At 47.6% G+C, this 17889-nt stretch overlaps 2 protein-coding genes across 2 annotated transcripts; both read left to right on the forward strand.

The window, feature by feature from the left end:
- The first annotated feature begins 515 nt into the window (after positions 1–515).
- On the forward strand, positions 516–9975 carry LOC131709429 (dual specificity protein phosphatase 10-like). The gene is made up of 4 exons (XM_059011962.1): positions 516–773; positions 3827–5502; positions 6283–6570; positions 7436–9975. Exons 2-4 carry the CDS (start codon positions 3840–3842, stop codon positions 7699–7701), a joined length of 2217 nt encoding a protein of 738 aa, XP_058867945.1. The 5' UTR covers positions 516–773; positions 3827–3839; the 3' UTR covers positions 7702–9975.
- A 2864-nt stretch (positions 9976–12839) lies between these two features.
- LOC117398706 (N-acetyllactosaminide beta-1,3-N-acetylglucosaminyltransferase 2-like) lies at positions 12840–17428 on the forward strand. Its single transcript, XM_033997771.3, has 2 exons — positions 12840–13304; positions 16223–17428. Exon 2 carries the CDS (start codon positions 16233–16235, stop codon positions 17421–17423), a length of 1191 nt encoding a protein of 396 aa, XP_033853662.3. The 5' UTR covers positions 12840–13304; positions 16223–16232; the 3' UTR covers positions 17424–17428.
- Positions 17429–17889: the final 461 nt, after the last annotated feature.

Genomic DNA, 17889 nt, shown 5'->3' on the forward strand with positions numbered 1-17889 from the left:
TAAGTGGATACATATCTGCATTTTTCTGAGATGGCATCAAGAGGCTGTCAAGCATCCGGCAGACGCATTTTGCTATGTCTGCGGCCAATTTATCAAGACAAGAGCGAAAAAGTACTCCGTGGAAGCATCTGCTAAGATGTGCGAGGCCTACAAGGCATATTTCGGCATGCCTGTCGGGGATCAAGACAAACCCTGGGCACCTCATTTCACCTGCGAGCACTGCAAAAAAAACTCTGGAAGGTAAGATGGACAATTGCTGCTCGGAATTTTATGTTATAAAATTTGTTAAAATTTTTAAAATTGTAAAAAGTTTTTAATTTTAAAATGTTTAAACTCCCAGTGAAACCAGGACTGGATCACGCTGCTGCACGACTGACGAGACCGTTTCGCACCTATCTCATGCCCCGTGCTCGCCGCGTTTATGACGTACTGCTGATGACGTCACAACCCCCCCCATCCCGTCCCTTTCTTTCTCCTGTGCCATCTGCGGAATCCGCTTAGCCGATTGGCTGCCGATGATGTCACCAGCTGGCGAAAACACCGCTCCTCCCCCTTTTTCTCTCCCGGCTGCAGGTCACTTACCAGCGAGCTTAAAAAGACAATAACGTAAAAACTAACCGTACAGCAGAAAGGTACACCCCTATTGTGAAAACATAAAACACCATAATCGAGCAATACTGTACTGTACAGATTCAGAATTACACGGCAAAACACGATCCTGTGGTAACGGCGATGTACGCATGCGCGACATAGACCGGGACGGCGTTTGTAATGTAAGTGAATTATTTTTAAGTATGATATCCTTCAAATGTTATGCATTTTTTTGGGTGCAGATGTCTATGTATGTATATATGCATGTATGTGTGTGTGTTTGCATGTGTTTTATGTGAATGTCTGAATGCATTTATATAGTTGAGCGATTCTGCTTATCAGGTCTGCAGCCGCTGCTTGCGTGTGAATTGGCGTGTTTACAGCATCGTCCGGCTCGTGTGTGTGTGAATTATATACAAAATGGCATTGGTGTTTTACACGGCTGCAGAGTCAGCGATGAGAGCCGCTTCTGTAACAAACACACTTTAACGAGGACAAAGAGGCTGCAGACGAAATGTGGGATAATCCTGCTGGCCGCTTTTGCAGCTAGACGTGCTGGGATAATGAGAATCAATAGCATGACAAAAAACAAACGCTGCATTTACAGTGTAGGATTATTATTATTATTATTATTATTATTATTATTATTATGAGGAAAATGCAACATTTTTTTTTCCAGTTACTGTACTGGAGCATTTAATTTCACGAATTGAAAGCGCTATACACAAGGCTGTAGATTTGGTGTATTGTGATCAGGCGTGAATGAACGCTCATTAATAATAATAATAATAATAATAATAATAATAATAATAATAATAATAATAATAATAATTACAAAAATAAGAAATATACACACAACATTAATACTAATAATTCATGGAAGTTACATATGCTCATTATGATATTATTATTATTATTATTATTATTATTATTATTATTACTGTATTATTACTGTATTATTAGTGTTATGTGCTGGATATATTTTTCATGCCACTGAAATCATCGCAAAGCGCGTATTTTTCCACGTCCCTGCAGGAGAGACCTCGCAGTGAACTCGCTCGTGTTTTTGCCGCGGCAGGATAAGAACACTTTGCGAGAGGAGGCTCAGCCATCCTGGCGACATCTGGACTGAATTCATGTCGTGCAATTTGGCAGACTGACCCCTTTCACGACATCGCCCAGTGTCCGTACAGCTTTGCACATTGTAACAGCGGTTTACCAGCGATGCGCAGGACTGGCGGTGGAGGATAAGTCGATCCTGGTGTGTGTGTGTGTGTGTGTGTGTGTTAGTTATACCACATTAATCAGACGACGGTGCAAAAGCGTATTTATTTTTGCACATACGACTGAATGCGATTAAAGGCGGGCGTGCGTGCGTGTGTGTGAGTGCGTGCGTGCGTGCGTGCGTGCGTGCGTTTTGAACTCGAACTTGCACGACACACTGGTTCGGGTGAAGCCGATCGAACTCGCATCAGACTGGTCCCGTTGTCTCATCAAGAAAATCTACGCTCAATAATTTCCATTACAGTATACGAACTTTCAAACGCTTGCTAATTAACTTTTGAAAAGGGGGGGGGGCTGATGACGCAACACACGTCAGACTTACACAAGCGTTCCAGAAATTACAGATGACATTTCTCAAAGTGTAGGGTCTTATCATTAAAGGCATAGCAACACTAGGAATGGATCAGACTGCTATGCAACAGGAGTCTGATTCCCACAGCTGTAAAAAAAAAGACAAAAATCTGGTCATTTTTAATTTATTTTTTTATTTTTTTCTTAAATGTTCCCAGTGTATGTCACCTGGTCGGTTGTTTCATGCATTTATACATTTTATACAAAAAAAAAAAATTGCTTCCAGCCTTTCTGTCCTCTGTGCTAAATTTGTCTCGGGTTATCTTGATCTGTGATTTTCTAGAATTGAATCTTTTCTGATGTCATTCTTTGACCCTCTCCTCGTAAGGTGGCTCATGTCCTGGGATCTCTTCAAACAGCGTGGTTGCACTTGGCTGTTCAGAAGCTGCTACGCTGTGATATTTTCATACTGGTCTCCGGGACGCTCCAGAGCTGGCTGGAATATTTATTCAGAGCATCGCTGTCGTTCCTGGCTGTTTTAACTGCAAAGTTTTCTATTCGAGTTGAAATATATAGGTCAGATACGAGGCAGTGACTCTGTGCCGAGGCCCCTGCAGCGGAGTGTGTGTGGGGGGTGGGGGGGTGGGGGGCTGCGTTTGGCCCCGGTTAGAGCCGAGGGGCCACGGAAGGTCTTTCTATAAGCAAATTGCTCTTTCGTTATATCAAACCCCTCTGGGAGTGACAACAACACGATCAAAAATGATGATTATTATTATGATCAATATTTAAAATGATGATTATTATATTATTATTATTATTTTTTTAATAATTATTATTATTATTATTTAAAATATTATTATTATTATTATTATTATTATTATTTAAAATATTATTATTATTATTATTATTATTATTATTATTATTATTATTATGATCGAAATCAGCAATGCTGTTATCACTGTTAAACTAGCTCTTTTCAACTCATTAAGGTCAAAAGGTTCCACAAATAAAAACGAGGCTAACCACCTTATTTTTGCAACGAGCTGCGTGAAACAGCAGGGTTTAAAATATACTGACAGGTCGTCCAGATTGTCAGCTTCCTCCTTGTGAGAGCGACTCGAGTGTCAATCGTATTTTCTAAGAAGAAAAACCGTCTGAACAAATTCCTTGTGTCCCTTTTCTCTGTGAAATAATCACGGCAGTCCACTGAAAGACTCTGAGAGCCGGGCTTGAGCTCCCTTGACAACAGCATCCAAATGGAGAAGAAATCCTGTTGCTGTTTATCTGTTAACTAACCCTCAGTCTCCTCTCTCTCTCCCTCTCCCTCTCTCTCTCTTTCCTCTATCTCTCTCTCTCTCTGTGTCTCTCTCTCTCCCTCCCTCTCTCCCCCCTCTCTCTCTCTCCCTCCCTCTCTCTCCCCCTCTCTCTCCCCCCCTCTCTGTCTCTCTGTCTCTCCCCCTCTCTGTCTCTCCCCCCTCTCTCTCTCCCTCCCTCTCTCCTCCTCTCTCTCTGTCTGTCTCTCCCCCTTCTCTCACTCTCTCTCTCTGTCTTTCTCTCTCTGTCTCTCTCTCTGTCTCTCTGTCTCCCCCCCTCTCTCTCCCTCCCTCGCCCTCTGTCCATCTCTCCCCCTCTCTCTCTCTCTCTCTCTCTCTCCCTCCAGCCTGTGATTCCCGATGCCTCCCTCTCCCCTGGACGAGCGCATCGTGGTTCTGCAGAGACCCAAGACCCTGACCCTGCGCCTTCCCCACCCCTCGTTCCCCAGCGCAGCCTCCTCCGCTCCCCCGCCAGCCCCAGAGAAACACTGCTGCTCCCCTGAGCTGGAGAGGCTCTTGCCCGGCCAGGCTGTCCCGGTGACCCCGGGCAGGGCAGGGGGAAGAGGGGAGTGGGCTGGAGGAGGAGGAGGAGCGTTGAAAGAACAGGGCAGCAACGGGAGCCTCTCGTCGGGGTACAGACACACCCACACCATCGATATCAAACTCTCCCTGGGACCGGGATCAAGAGCGGGAAGCAGCGGAGCGGGGGGGCTATCGAAGGGGCCCGGCAGGGCTCGGCGCCGGCTGTCCCTGCATCTGGATCTGAACCAGCAGCCGGAGAAACCGATCGAGGGGGGGAAGTCCCAAACTAGCCGTCCCAAAGCTCCCCCGACGACGTCCGGCCACTGCAGGGACCGGAAAGAGGCTTCGTCCAGCAAGGAGAACTCCAGACCCTCTCGGGCAGACCCGCGCACCCAGAACCGCTCGTCCAGGCCCAGGGACCGGCACCCAGCCCCGGCGCGAGCCTCCCCCAGCCAAGACCCCTCCTCCTCCTCCTCCCGCACGCTGGAGCTCATGCACCCCCTAAAGTGCGGCTGCAGGGGCTGCTGGCGACTCATCAGTTGTGGGGAGGATGGGGGTGGGGGTGGGGGGTCCAGCCCCACCTCCTCCTTCTCTTGCCGGCCGGGGTGGGGGGGCAGGCGGAGCGGCGGGGGGGGGAGCGGGGTGGGGGCGGGGCTCAGGTTGCTGGGCAGCTGCCTGTCTGCCTCCGTCGCCTCGTCCTCCTCTTCCGTGTCCACGTCCCACTCCTGCCTCCTGAGGCCCCTGGACTGTGTCCCCTGCTCGGGCAGGGTCCTGGGGAGCCCTGCGGCCCTGGGGAAGAAGCTGGGGGGCTGCCTGCCCTGCGCCCCGCTCTCTTCCCGGCCCCCGGCCTCCTTCAGGGCCCTGCAGAGCTGCGTGGGCTGCAACCCTTCCATCAAGTCGGTCGGTTCCTCCTGCAGCTTCTGCAGCTGCGACCCCATCGTGACCTACGACCGCCAGCCCCGGGGGTCCTCCAAGGCCGGCTCCAGGGGGGCCCCGGACGACGACGACTACAGCGTGCGGACAATCTGGCCGGAGGAACTGGCGAAAAAGATGACCCGCTCCAAAGCGGCTCAGGATCAGAACAGCAGCTCCAGCAACCCGCTGGTCCTGGACTGCAGGAATCTGGCGGGTTATACCAGGAGCCACCTGCAGGGGGCGGCCACGCAGTTCACCGACGCAGCCGGCAGACGGAGGCTCCAGCAGGGCAAGCTGGCCGTGCTGGATTTCATCTCCCCCTCCGGGGCGGCCAACCGCGAGGGCAGGGACTCGCTCAAGAGGCTGTGGACCAAGGAGCGGATTGGCTATGGCGAGATGGCAGACTCCTCCCCCTCCCCCTCTCCCTCTCCCTCTCCCTCTCCCAGCAGCCCGCCCCTTTCTTCCGGTCCCGCCACACCCACCGCTGAGCTCAAGGACGCCCCCTACAGGCCCCCCGTGCCAACGCAGTCCCTGCACCTCATGCTGAACTCTCTCAGTAAGGAGCAGGAGGAGCTCCCGTTCAGAGGTAAGGAGCGAGGGGGGCTTCGCCTGTATCGGGTAACGCTGGGAGGAAGTCGTGGACCAGCGTTTTCGGCTGTTTCTGGGGTTTACCACGTGACTCTTGTGTACACTGCGACAGTTTGGGACAGTTCAGGCTTTTCAACTCCCACCGCAAGGCATTCTGGTCTGCTCTACCTGTCTCGGGTACCTATCACAGCGGGACTCCACTTACCAGAATGCATTGGGGCGTGTGTGTGTGTGAGTTGAAGAGCCTGGACTGTCCCAAACTGTCCTCATGTACACGAAATTCTAAGCTAACCCTAGGTTTGTGTGTTCGTGGTTAAGCTGTGCATTTATCATAGTTTACCCTGATCTGTTATGTTTTATAAAATGCTTTACCAGACCTCTCTGTGCTTTACAATGCTTCCCTATGCTTTACCAGACCTCTCTGTGCTTTACAATGCTTCCCTATGCTTTACCAGACCTCTCTGTGCTTTACAATGCTTCCCTGTGCTTTACCAGACCTCTCTGTGCTTTACAATGCTTCCCTATGCTTTACCACACCTCTCTGTGCTTTACAATGCTTCCCTATGCTTTACCAGACCTCTCTGTGCTTTACAATGCTTCCCTATGCTTTACCACACCTCTCTGTGCTTTACAATGCTTCCCTATGCTTTACCAGACCTCTCTGTGCTTTACAATGCTTCCCTATGCTTTACCAGACCCCTCTGTGCTTTACAATGCTTCCCTATGCTTTACCACACCTCTCTGTGCTTTACAATGCTTCCCTGTGCTCTGTTCCCAGAAGGCTCGGTGTGGTCCTCGGACGGGGACGCCCCCTTGCCTCTGACCCCCGACATCGAGAACGCCGCCCTGAGCCCCATCCTGCCCTTCCTGTTCTTGGGGAACGAGCGGGACGCCCGGGATCTGGAGCGAATGCTGCGGCTGGGGATCGGGTTCGTGGTGAACGTCACCACCCACCTCCCCCTGTACCACCTGGACTCCGGGCTGCTGCGCTACAAGAGACTGCCGGCCACTGACAGCAGCAAGCAGAACCTGCAGCAGTACTTTGAGGAGGCCTTCGAGTTCATCGGTGAGTCTGAAGCTCAGGAGTCCGGGGCTCGTTTTTATAATTGATCTTTAATCGCTGATACGGGGACTTCGCGAGCTGAGATGGGTGGTCTGGTAAAGCATAGGGAAGCATTGTAAAGCACAGAGAGGTCTGGTAAAGCATAGGGTAGCATTGTAAAGCACAGAGAGGTCTGGTAAAGCATAGGGAAGCATTGTAAAGCACAGAGAGGGCTGGTAAAGCATAGGGAAGCATTGTAAAGCACAGAGAGGTCTGGTAAAGCATAGGGAAGCATTGTAAAGCACAGAGAGGGCTGGTAAAGCATAGGGAAGCATTGTAAAGCACAGAGAGGTCTGGTAAAGCATAGGGAAGCATTGTAAAGCACAGAGAGGACTGGTAAAGCATAGGGAAGCATTGTAAAGCACAGAGAGGTCTGGTAAAGCATAGGGAAGCATTGTAAAGCACAGAGAGGTCTGGTAAAGCATAGGGAAGCATTGTAAAGCACAGAGAGGACTGGTAAAGCATAGGGAAGCATTGTAAAGCACAGAGAGGTCTGGTAAAGCATAGGGAAGCATTGTAAAGCACAGATAGGTCTGGTAAAGCATAGGGAAGCATTGTAAAGCACAGAGAGGTCTGGTAAAGCATAGGGAAGCATTGTAAAGCACAGAGAGGTCTGGTAAAGCATAGGGAAGCATTGTAAGTGAATAGTGCACACCAGAGCTTGTTACCCTCACACACTGGGGCTAATCAAGCTCATAGTATCAGAACCTGAAATGGATCTTGTTTTCATTGCTGAACTTTACACAGGAGTAATGGATGAAATGTCCCGGCACTAATATTAACTACTAACCCCCCCCCCCCTCCCTCCCTCCTCCCGTTCTCCCCCCAGAGGAAGCTCACCAGTGTGGCCGGGGGGTCCTGATCCACTGCCAGGCGGGGGTCTCTCGATCGGCCACCCTCGTCATCGCGTACATGATGAAGCACACGCTTATGACCATGACCGACGCCTACAAGTACGTGAAGGGCAAGCGTCCCGTCATCTCCCCCAACCTGAACTTCATGGGACAGCTGCTGGAGTTTGAGAACGACCTCAACTCCGGGGTCACTCCACGGATCCTCACCCCCAAACTGACGGGCCTGGAGACCGAGGTCTGAGGGTCGTCCCGCCCCCAAAACCACCTCCCGAAGCCCCTTAACCCCTAACCCCTGACCCCAGCTGTCTCTGTGTCTCAATTTTGAAACGCTGTAGACCGTGAGCTATGGAAAAAACATGCAGTGGGGGAAAACTGGAAAAGAAAAATGACCGTGCAAGATTTTATAAGGCTTTCCCCTGGATTCAATTCAAATTATGGCTGCGCTATAATTTTGGAAGCTTTTCTTTATTAAAAAGTGCCAAATGCAAACGCCGTGAGCGATGGGGTGGCGAGCAATCATTCTCTCAAGCTGCGTAAAATAAAATGGGCTCCCGAGTGGCGCATCCAGTAAAGGCGCTCCTCGCAGGATGTGCTCTATAGCCTGGAGATCGCAGGTTCGAATCCAGGCTATGTCACAGCTGACCGTGACCGAGAGTTCCTAGGGGGCGGCGCACAATTGGCTGAGCGCTGCCCGGGTAGGGAGGGCTTAGGTCGGCAGGGGAATCCACGGCTCACCGCGCATCAGCGACCCCTGTGGCTGATAGGGCGCCTGTGGCTCTGCAGCGGAGCCGCCAGATCTGTGTTGTCCTCCGGCACTATAGGTCTGGTAGCATTGCTGTGGATCTGCAGTGCGAAAAATGACGGCTTGGAAGGAGCACGTTTCGGAGGACGCGTGTTCCAGCCTCCGTTTCCCGAGTCGGCGCGGGGGTTGTGAGCGGTGAGCCGGGGATACAGATAATAATTGGGCATGCTAAATTGGGGTGAAAAACCGGGGTAAAAATAATTGGCGACGACTAAAATTAAAAAAAAAAAAAAAAAAAAATCTGCGCAGGCTGACCGCGGGATCGTTTACTCGGAGCGGAGTCCCCGGATTTTCCAAGGACTTGGTGTCGCTGCAGAACGAGGGGCTGATCTCAGGGGCAGGCTGGGAAGAATCCGGAACCTTGGGAATACGTGCAATACAGTTTTGTTTTGTTTTATTTAAAAGAAAACTGAACTTTAAAAGACAAATCAGGGTTTGTTTGTTTTTCGTCGCTCAAGAGTGCAAAAAATACTGGATTATATATAAAGACATTTAAAAAAAAAAATGAACTGCAATCGACCTTACAAAACTGACTAGCGTGGAATAAAGTCATGTCTGTATTAGGATGCCATAAAATACCAGTCTTTATATATATATATATATATATATATATATACACACACATCCCTAAGTTGCAATATATATATATATTTATATGATATAGGACTCGCCATTTGCTTTACCATGAAGAACAAGGACATTTCAATTTTGACATTTTTCTCAGATGGATTTATTTATTTATTTATTGATTATATTATTTGTTTTCTACTGTTGTTGATGATGAAGATGATAAAGATGATGATGTATTTTCTCTGCTCAGGCCCTCACAGCAGCTCACAGTCTTGCAGCTTTTCCACAGAATTTGCCCAAAACAGGATTTCACAGATTTCTTTAGCCAGAGGAGCTGAAACCACTGGAAATGAATTATTATGTGTTTATTTAGCAGACGCCTTTATCCAAGGCGACTTACAGAGACTAGGGTGTGTGAACTATGCATCAGCTGCAGAGTCACTTACAACTACGTCTCACCCGAAAGACGGAGCACAAGGAGGTTAAGTGACTTGCTCAGGGTCACACAGTGAGTCAGTGGCTGATGTGGGATTTGAACCGGGGACCTCCTGGTTACAAGCCCTTTTCTTTAACCACTGGACCATACAGCCTCCTTCTAGATAGAAATAACTAGGATCATTTGAGACGGATTTACATTATATATGTGTACAGCAGTGTGTACACGTGTTAGAACAGCCCGTTGCTTCTGTAGTTTTGATTTCTTATATAGAAGAAATCAAACCGCTGGGACTGAAAATCTTCGAATACTTTTGACATAGGCAAATTAGCCACTGTCTGATTTAATTGATGACTTTAATAGACCACACGTGCAATTCATTTAAAACAGGCAGAGAGAAAGAACGCGCAGCCGCACACGGTAAAAACGCAGGAGGCTTTTCAGAAGCTGTTTTAAGATGTCTAATTTAAAAGCACGAAGCGGTCCGACGCATTTTCACACAGGAGCGGCTGCAAAATTAGCGTGCTGGTTTTAAAATTTTAGCAGGCGCATTCCCGTCCTATTATGAACGCTGTATAAACACCATTACCAGTTTCTACCTCTAGGGGGCACGCTTCGTTTTACTTCTTCTCGACGCTCAGCTGATGAAGCGTCCCGCAGCTTTCCTAAGCGGACAGGGCTTCAAATTGCCCCCCCCCCCCCCCCCCCCCCCCCCAAACGTCCTAGGAACATTTAAAAAGTGTCAACCGTGTCACCACTCTGTGAGAAAGACGGGGGTGTCTGACCGGGTGTGTACGGCACCCGCGCTTCTAGACTCAGGGTTGTGACCTGAAAGTTGTAAAAACCAAAAAAAAAAACAACGAAAAAACGCAGAAGGACAATTTGAAACGCTGTTACGGACACAAAGAAACTTGAGTTGGCTTGCGTGAGTCGTTTCTTTCTTAGAATAATGAAGGGTCGAGCGGATTGATAGGAGTTCTGTGCTTGGGGCTAACACTGTGGGATCGTAAACACACACACACACACACACACATTTTAAATAAGAATGAAAATGGAGAGGATACTTGAGTTTTGAGTTCAGGCCTGGAAATTCAAGTTGTGAAAGTTTTAGCTGTCGACTGTTTTATCGTTGATTATGCAATTATTTAAATTCGCTGTGCTGTCCTGCGACTCCCTTTAGAATTCAAATTAAGAGCTGCGGGAAACGATTAATCGAGGCAGGGGGCGCTGGTGTGGATCGGGGGTCTGATTCACCGTTCAGAGTGAATTCAGAAACAACGCTGCCCTATTAAAAACTCAAGGACCCTTTGTCGTTGTAATTGTGTTTAAAACCCAGAACTGTGACAACTTTTTTGTATTATTATAATCAATGTCTTCCAGAATTTCTGCTGCTGAAAAAAACAATGTACTGTGTGTTCAAAACTGTGTACAGTCTAGTGTAGAGAACTCAGTGCTGTACTGGGGATCTGAGAGCCAGCTAATTCAATACAGTCTAGTATAGAGAACTCAGTGCTGTGGATCTGAGAGCAGCTAATTCAATACAGTCTAGTATAGAGAACTCAGTGCTGTGGATCTGAGAGCAGCTAATTCAATACAGTCTAGTATAGAGAACTCAGTGCTGTTCTGGGGATCTGAGAGCCAGCTAATTCAATACAGTCTAGTATAGAGAACTCAGTGCTGTGGATCTGAGAGCCAGCTAATTCAATACAGTCTAGTGTAGAGAACTCAGTGCTGTACTGGGGATCTGAGAGCAGCTAATTCAATACAGTCTAGTATAGAGAACTCAGTGCTGTACTGGGGATCTGAGAGCCAGCTAATTCAATACAGTCTAGTGTAGAGAACTCAGTGCTGTACTGGGTCTGTGCTCATCGACTCCCCCTTGTGCCTCTATCAGGGTACTGCAGGCTGTGCTGTTGTTTATTGACAGAAGGATAAGGGGTGAAACTGTGTGACGCTGCCAAATTTGGCTCTTTTCAAAAACCAATTAAAGCAAAAAACTTTGTTTGAAACAGAAATACCGCACTGTAGTTATGCCAGAGATAAATACACTTCCCTTTAAGAAGTCCCGTCTAGTTTTCACTGGCTTGAGTTGAACCTTCATGTTGGTCCGCGGGTATTGATGTGTGGGTGATAGGGGAGACGGAATTCTGTAAAATACAAAAAATATTAAAAATGTGAAATACTAATACTAATGATAATGATGATAATACTAATAGTTGTAATACTGATGCTAATAATATCACAGTAAATGTCCCTCTATTTATTTGTCTGGGGAAAAACGACGTCATCAAAATAATTTATTAAAAATATTTTTTTTTTACACCTCGTTGTCTTGTTTTTTTTATTCATCAGTTAATTCGACAACGAAAGGTGTGTGTATCTGTATGTGTCTGTGCGTGAGTGTCTGTGTCTGTGTGTGTGGGGGGGGGTCTGAATTTGTGTGTGTGTGTGTCTGTGTGTGTGTGTGCGTGAGTGTCTGTGTGTGTGTGTGGGGGGGGGGGTCTGAATTTGTGTGTGTGTATCTGTGTGTGTCTGTGCGTGAGTGTCTGTGTGTGTGTGTGTGGGGGGGGTCTGAATTTGTGTGTGTGTGTATCTGTATGTGTGTGTGTCTGTATCTGTATGTGTGCGTGTTTGGGTCTGATTTTGTGTGTGTGTGTGTGTTTGGGTCTGATTTTGTGTGCGTGTGTCTGTGTGTGTGTGTGTGTGTGTGTGTTGGGGGCGGGGGGGGTCTGATTTTACATAAGAACACAAGAAAGTTTCCAAACGAGAGGAGGCCCCCATTCGGCCCATCTTTGCTCGTTTGGTTGTTAGTAGCTTATTGATCCCAGAATCTCATCAAGCAGCTTCTTGAAGGATTCTGTGTGTGATGTTTACAGCAAAGCCCACTGCGACAGACTCATCAGTACCCCAGGCACAGCGGAGCTTCACTGCGGATGGGTAACCCACAACCCCCCTCCCTCTCTCCCCCCCCCCCCCCCCTCCCTCCGGCGCCAGGGTGCTGCACTATATGACTGCAGCCCCCCTCCCTCACCGCGCGAGTGTGCTGTGAAATAATCAAAACGCACACCCGGGCTTCACCAGGCTTCAGCTGGAAACGTGTACTAAAGCGCCACCTTGTGGCCTCGAGTACAATTGCAACGCGCATTACTGTCGTCAGACCTCATGTTGAATAAGGACGGCTGTTATAATTGATGTCTTGATGTAGTTTCATCCGTGCTTGAGTTGCGAGACACATCCCAAAATGAAATTAATGAGGAGGTATTGTTTAAGGTCATATTTGTAATTATATATATACAAAAATTATATTCTAATAATCATGACATCATCCACAGAATTTTTGTATAAGAGAGAAAGAGAGGGAGAGAGGGGGAGAGAGGGGGGGGGACTACATTTTTAACGCCCGTCCGTTCAGAAGTCCCTAATTATAATGGCTCACTGCGCTTTAAAATGCTCATCAAATTAACAAAAAAAAGATAGAAAACACCTAATCGTTCTCTGATAATTACCCCACCCTGTCTGATAATTACCCCACCCTCTCTCATGATAATTACCACACCCACGTGAACAGCGGTGTAGATAGGGGGCAGGTCTCTATGCAAATATTAACACCTGTAGGTTCAGTGTGCGCCGGCTGTGTGTTTTGCTAACGTGTCGTTCACAGATCCCCAGCAGAAGAACCGGACGGGATTTGTCCATCATGAACAGTCGATTGGACGAGAAGAGAAGGACAGACGTTTCGGAGGTGTTTTGGTTTGGTTTTGTTTAAACGGGAGAGTCTCCAGAGTCGAGCTGCCCTCTCTGTCGGTTTCGACTGTGGGGTTTCAATGCAGAAAGCCTTTTGCCCGGCGCTGCCTCGGCTTAGCCGTGCTGTGCGCGTCTGTGAGACGCGGCGGAAGGGTGCGTCGCTTCTTCAATACAATTCAGAGAAGGAAACCCCGCAAGGACTTGAATATGTGATGTAGTGATTCTGAGAATTAAAAAAAGACTTGGTTTCATTTCTGCGATATCCTGTCACCTTCCAACGCGACATATAACGGTGAGTCGATCTTAACATCCGCCGTGTTTCTATAGAGCCGATATTATATGTGTACTGAACGTGTATATAAGAATTATATATCATTCTTATCGTCTGCTAAGGAATACATCATCATCATAATAATAATAATAATAATAATAATAATGTGTGCGCGTCTCTCTCTCTCTCTATTATTAGTTACACATTGTGTGTGTGTGTGTGTGTGTGTGTGTGTGTGTGTGTGTCTATTGTTGATTTATCTTGAATTATCGGTGTTTTTTTTTTAGTATGACTTTATTTTCACACAAAACGTCAAGGTGACGTACTTTTAGACTAAAGTGAAATAAAACTTGCTTAGACATTTGATTTAGTCACGTGTTCTCTAATAAAACACATTAGGACTGCTACTACCACGCAGTAATCATCATCATAATAAGGGGTTCACATAACTTTTAACGTTAGGGTTTCACCGGGGTCGGGGGGGGGGGGGGGGGTCGTTGACAAAGCCTCGAGCCGCCCCCCCCCCCGGGAATAATTGCTACGACACGCGGGGGGGGGGGGCTCTGCTTTTGAAAGAACAGTATCGAAGTCCGCAGCTTTCTATATTGGTCTGTATGCGCGCCTCCATGATAATACAAAATCAAACTAGATATTGCGGATAAATAACATTCAATTATTATTATTTATTATTATTATTATTATTATTATTATTATTATTATTATTATTATAACGGCAAATGATAAGTCAAGGTTATTTATGCGCAACTGTAGTGTGTTGCTGTTATTATTAATACAATGTAGCTGGACACGTGTTTTTTTCACGTTTAGTTTTTATATATATATATATATTTTATAAATACCTCCCTTGGAAAGTTCCAGTAAGTGTTGCCTCAGTTCAGAGTTTCGTTGGTGAGCAAAACCGCGAGGGGATAATTGAGCAGGGAATTCCGTTTATTATATTGCGTGTGCGTTTGCGTGCGTGCGTGTTGCAGACTGCACGCTTCTTTTTAACCTCACGTGTAGCATCTGATATGATGGTTTTTAATTGATCGGTGTGCGACGCTGACTGAAGGGCATCACAGTTCAGATTTCAGGGAAGCGTTTTGTTGGCTGCAATCGCTCTTATTATTATTGAGTCATTTAGCGGAGGCTTTTATCCAAAGTGACTTGCAGAGACTAGGAGGGTGAACTCTGCTTCATCAACAACTGCTGCTGCTGCTGCTGCTGCAGAGTCACTTCCAATAGGAGCTCGTTTGTTTTCCGTCTCATCCGAAGGACGGAGCACAAGGAGGTGAAGCGACTTGCTCAGGGTCACACACACACACGCACAGGGAGTCACTGGTTGAGCCGGGATTTGAACCTCCTGCTATCGAGACCCCTTTTCTTTAACCGCTGGACCTATCCTCCGCCCCCCCTCCCCCTCTCTCCCTCCCCATTTTCTGAATTTGTAATGAACGGATAAAGGAATATAATTGGATGCAGCAGATGGTGCTTTCCATGCGTGTCTTGAGAACAAAAGGCTTTCTCTGTTATTGAAAGGTTAGTTCGATTTCATTTCTCTAAGTAAACATTCCCTATAGAAAAAAAAAAAAAAACCAAACCCTTCTGTATTTTTGTGGCCAGGAGTGAAACACGCAGCACCGTGACAGAACACCCTGCAGTGTTTGGAAGACGCTAGAAGTTTTAAACAGATTGATGATTAATTAATGGACAAACAGCGATCAATAATCGATCCAGAGTCGCATCTGTACAGACTGATCCCGCCAGAACCAATGTCACATCGGATATTGACGCTGGTATGGCGGGTGTTGCTAATTAATTCTCCAAAGCCGCTGTGGTTTTTTTGGGAGGGGGTCCTATCTTATATATATTAGTACAGACTCCCATTGCACAGCAGTGTGACCCATTCCTGGTTTTAATAGGAGTTTGATGAGACACATATTTTTCATTGATTTTTCTTTTTCAAATTTGCTTTATATGGGGGAAATAAATGACATCCCTTTCCCTCTGTGGCTGTCATGCATTTGCTGGCTAGTTTTCCATATGTCCACACATTATATATACACTCTGTGATCTCCACACTTGAATCCCTGGTCAGCCAAGCGCCACGTGTGCTTAGGTCATTTGTTTATGGACTTCCATTTGACTTGCAAATCAGTCCGGGTGAAAGGATCCACGTGCGAGTGTGCGAGTGGAGTTTGCAATTAAGCCACCTCCGTCCGGGTAGTAGCTATGGCTCCATAAAGTTATTAAATCATTTGAAAGTGGTCTGCAATGCTGTTGCATCCATCTGTAGCAGGCACACAAATGCAGAGAGAGAGAGAGAGAGAGAGAGAGAGAGACTGCATTTCAGCAATTGAACCCTAAGAATCGCCGAAAAGAACTGAGTTTGGAAATTTTAAAGATACTTAGTGGAGCGTGTTACTATTAACCAGGTGGTATCGACAGTGTAAAACTGTGCCTTTTGGTGAAAGTAATCCAAAAGTAATCTGTAATCTGTGATAGATTACATTTTTGGAGAAAGTAATCTGTAGATTACTTTTTTTCTGTAGTCAATATCCCTTCACTTTTTAAAAATGTTTTTATACAGAATGTGGTTTACAGTAAGCTTTTTCTTCACAAATTCTGCCCCACTTTCAGAGTACATTGAAAAGTTCACCAGCTAGCTGGGATCAGAAGCCTCGGAGCTGTTAAGCTGTGTCACGCTTGGTGCTGTATTGTATATATTTTTTAACAGGTCACCCTGTGTTTTAAATGCAGCTAGAGATTTGCACAGCTCCCAACTTCATTAAAATGATCTATTTTTAATTAGTTCCCCAAAATTAGCAGGGCATCCATCCTGTTCTCCTGTGTGCTTTATAATGGAGTTCCTTTTTCAACTCAATGTTTAAAAAAATAACTGAAAAAGGTTCAACTCTGTGTGTGTGTTTTCTATGCAGGTTTCCCAACATGAGTCTGATCTACAAGAAGATCCTGCTTTGGCTGTTGTGCTCCTCTGTGGCCAACCTCCTTCTCTACACCTTCCTCTCTCTCTCCAGTACCTCTCCCGACGGGACGTCCCAAGCCAGGGTCCGCCCCAGGGTGCTCAAACCGGACGGGGTCTTTTGGAAGCTCTCCCTGGACGAGAGCGCCCTGTGGAACCACCTCCAGCACGCTCTGGACCGCGCGCATAACCCCATCCTGAGAAACGGAACGCCCAGCAGAGCGGTTCCCCGGCTCAGCGGGCGCTGCCAGCCCAACCCAGGGGTGTCGACCCGGGTGCGAGACTTCAATACCCTTCCCAGACGGGTCAAGGACTTCGTGGTGTCCATGCACTGCCGTGATTACCGCTTGGTCATCGATCAGCCGGGGCTGTGCAAGGGCGAGCGACCCACCCTGCTCCTCGCCATCAAATCCCAGGTCGCCAACTTCGAGAACCGGCAGGCGATCCGGGAAAGCTGGGGCCGGGCCGGGAGAATCGGGAACGCCACCGTCAAGCGGGTGTTCCTCCTGGGGAGGCAGGATCCAGACTCGGGACACTTCCCGGATCTGACAGGGCTGCTGGAGCTGGAGAGGAGACGTCACGGAGATCTCCTCCTGTGGGATTTCAAAGACACTTTCTTCAACCTCACCCTGAAAGACGTGCTGTTTCTCAAGTGGCTGGGGAGGAGGTGTCCCGGGGCCAGGTACGTCTTCAAAGGGGACGACGACGTCTTCCTCAACACGGAGGCCCTGCTGGGACACCTGGAGAGCAGGTCCAATGAGAGCCGGGATCTGTTTTTGGGACAGGTGATCCGTCACGCTGCCCCGCTCCGGAAAGTCAAGCAGAAGTACTACGTGCCCAAGAGCCTGTACGAGGGGGGCTACCCAGCTTACGTAGGGGGAGGAGGGATGGTTTATTCGGGGGACTTGGCACTAAGGCTGGGCAGAGCGAGCGACCGCGTGGTTCTCTTCCCCATCGACGATGTCTACATGGGGATGTGCCTTGAGAAGCTGGGGGTCTCCCCTACGGAACATCCTGGCTTCAGGACCTTCGATATTTCGGAAGGGGACCGGGACAACCCCTGCGTGTACAGGACGCTTGTTCTGGTGCACAGACGGACGCCCAGGGAGGTTATCCGGTTGTGGAAACGCATGCATGATCCGGAGCTGAAATGCTAGCAAAAGGGCGGGAACAAAAAAATATCAAGACTTGTCTGGACTTTGGAATAAGTGTGTGTACATTGAATCGAAAAAAACATTTTTTTTGTATTATTTAGTCATTTTTAGCAGCTGTGACTTACAGAGACTAGGAGGGTGAACTATGCATCATCAACAACTGCTGCTGCTGCTGCAGAGTCACTTCCAATAGGAGCTCGTTTGTTTGATGTCTCATCCGAAGGACGGAGCACAAGGAGGTTCAGTGACTTGCTCAGGGTCACACACACACACACACACGCACACACGCACACACGCACAGGGAGTCAGTGGCTGAGCCAGGATTTGAACCTCCTGGTATCAAGACCTCTTTTCTCTAACCTACCTAAACCAGAATATTTATTTTACTGAAACTTTTACAGAGTGCATCGATATATATTTCTAACTTAATGTAGATTTTTGGAAAGAATCGTGATTTATTTATTTGGGG

Source organism: Acipenser ruthenus, chromosome 43, assembly GCF_902713425.1.
Source record: "Acipenser ruthenus chromosome 43, fAciRut3.2 maternal haplotype, whole genome shotgun sequence".
Taxonomy (NCBI): Eukaryota; Metazoa; Chordata; class Actinopteri; order Acipenseriformes; family Acipenseridae; genus Acipenser; species Acipenser ruthenus.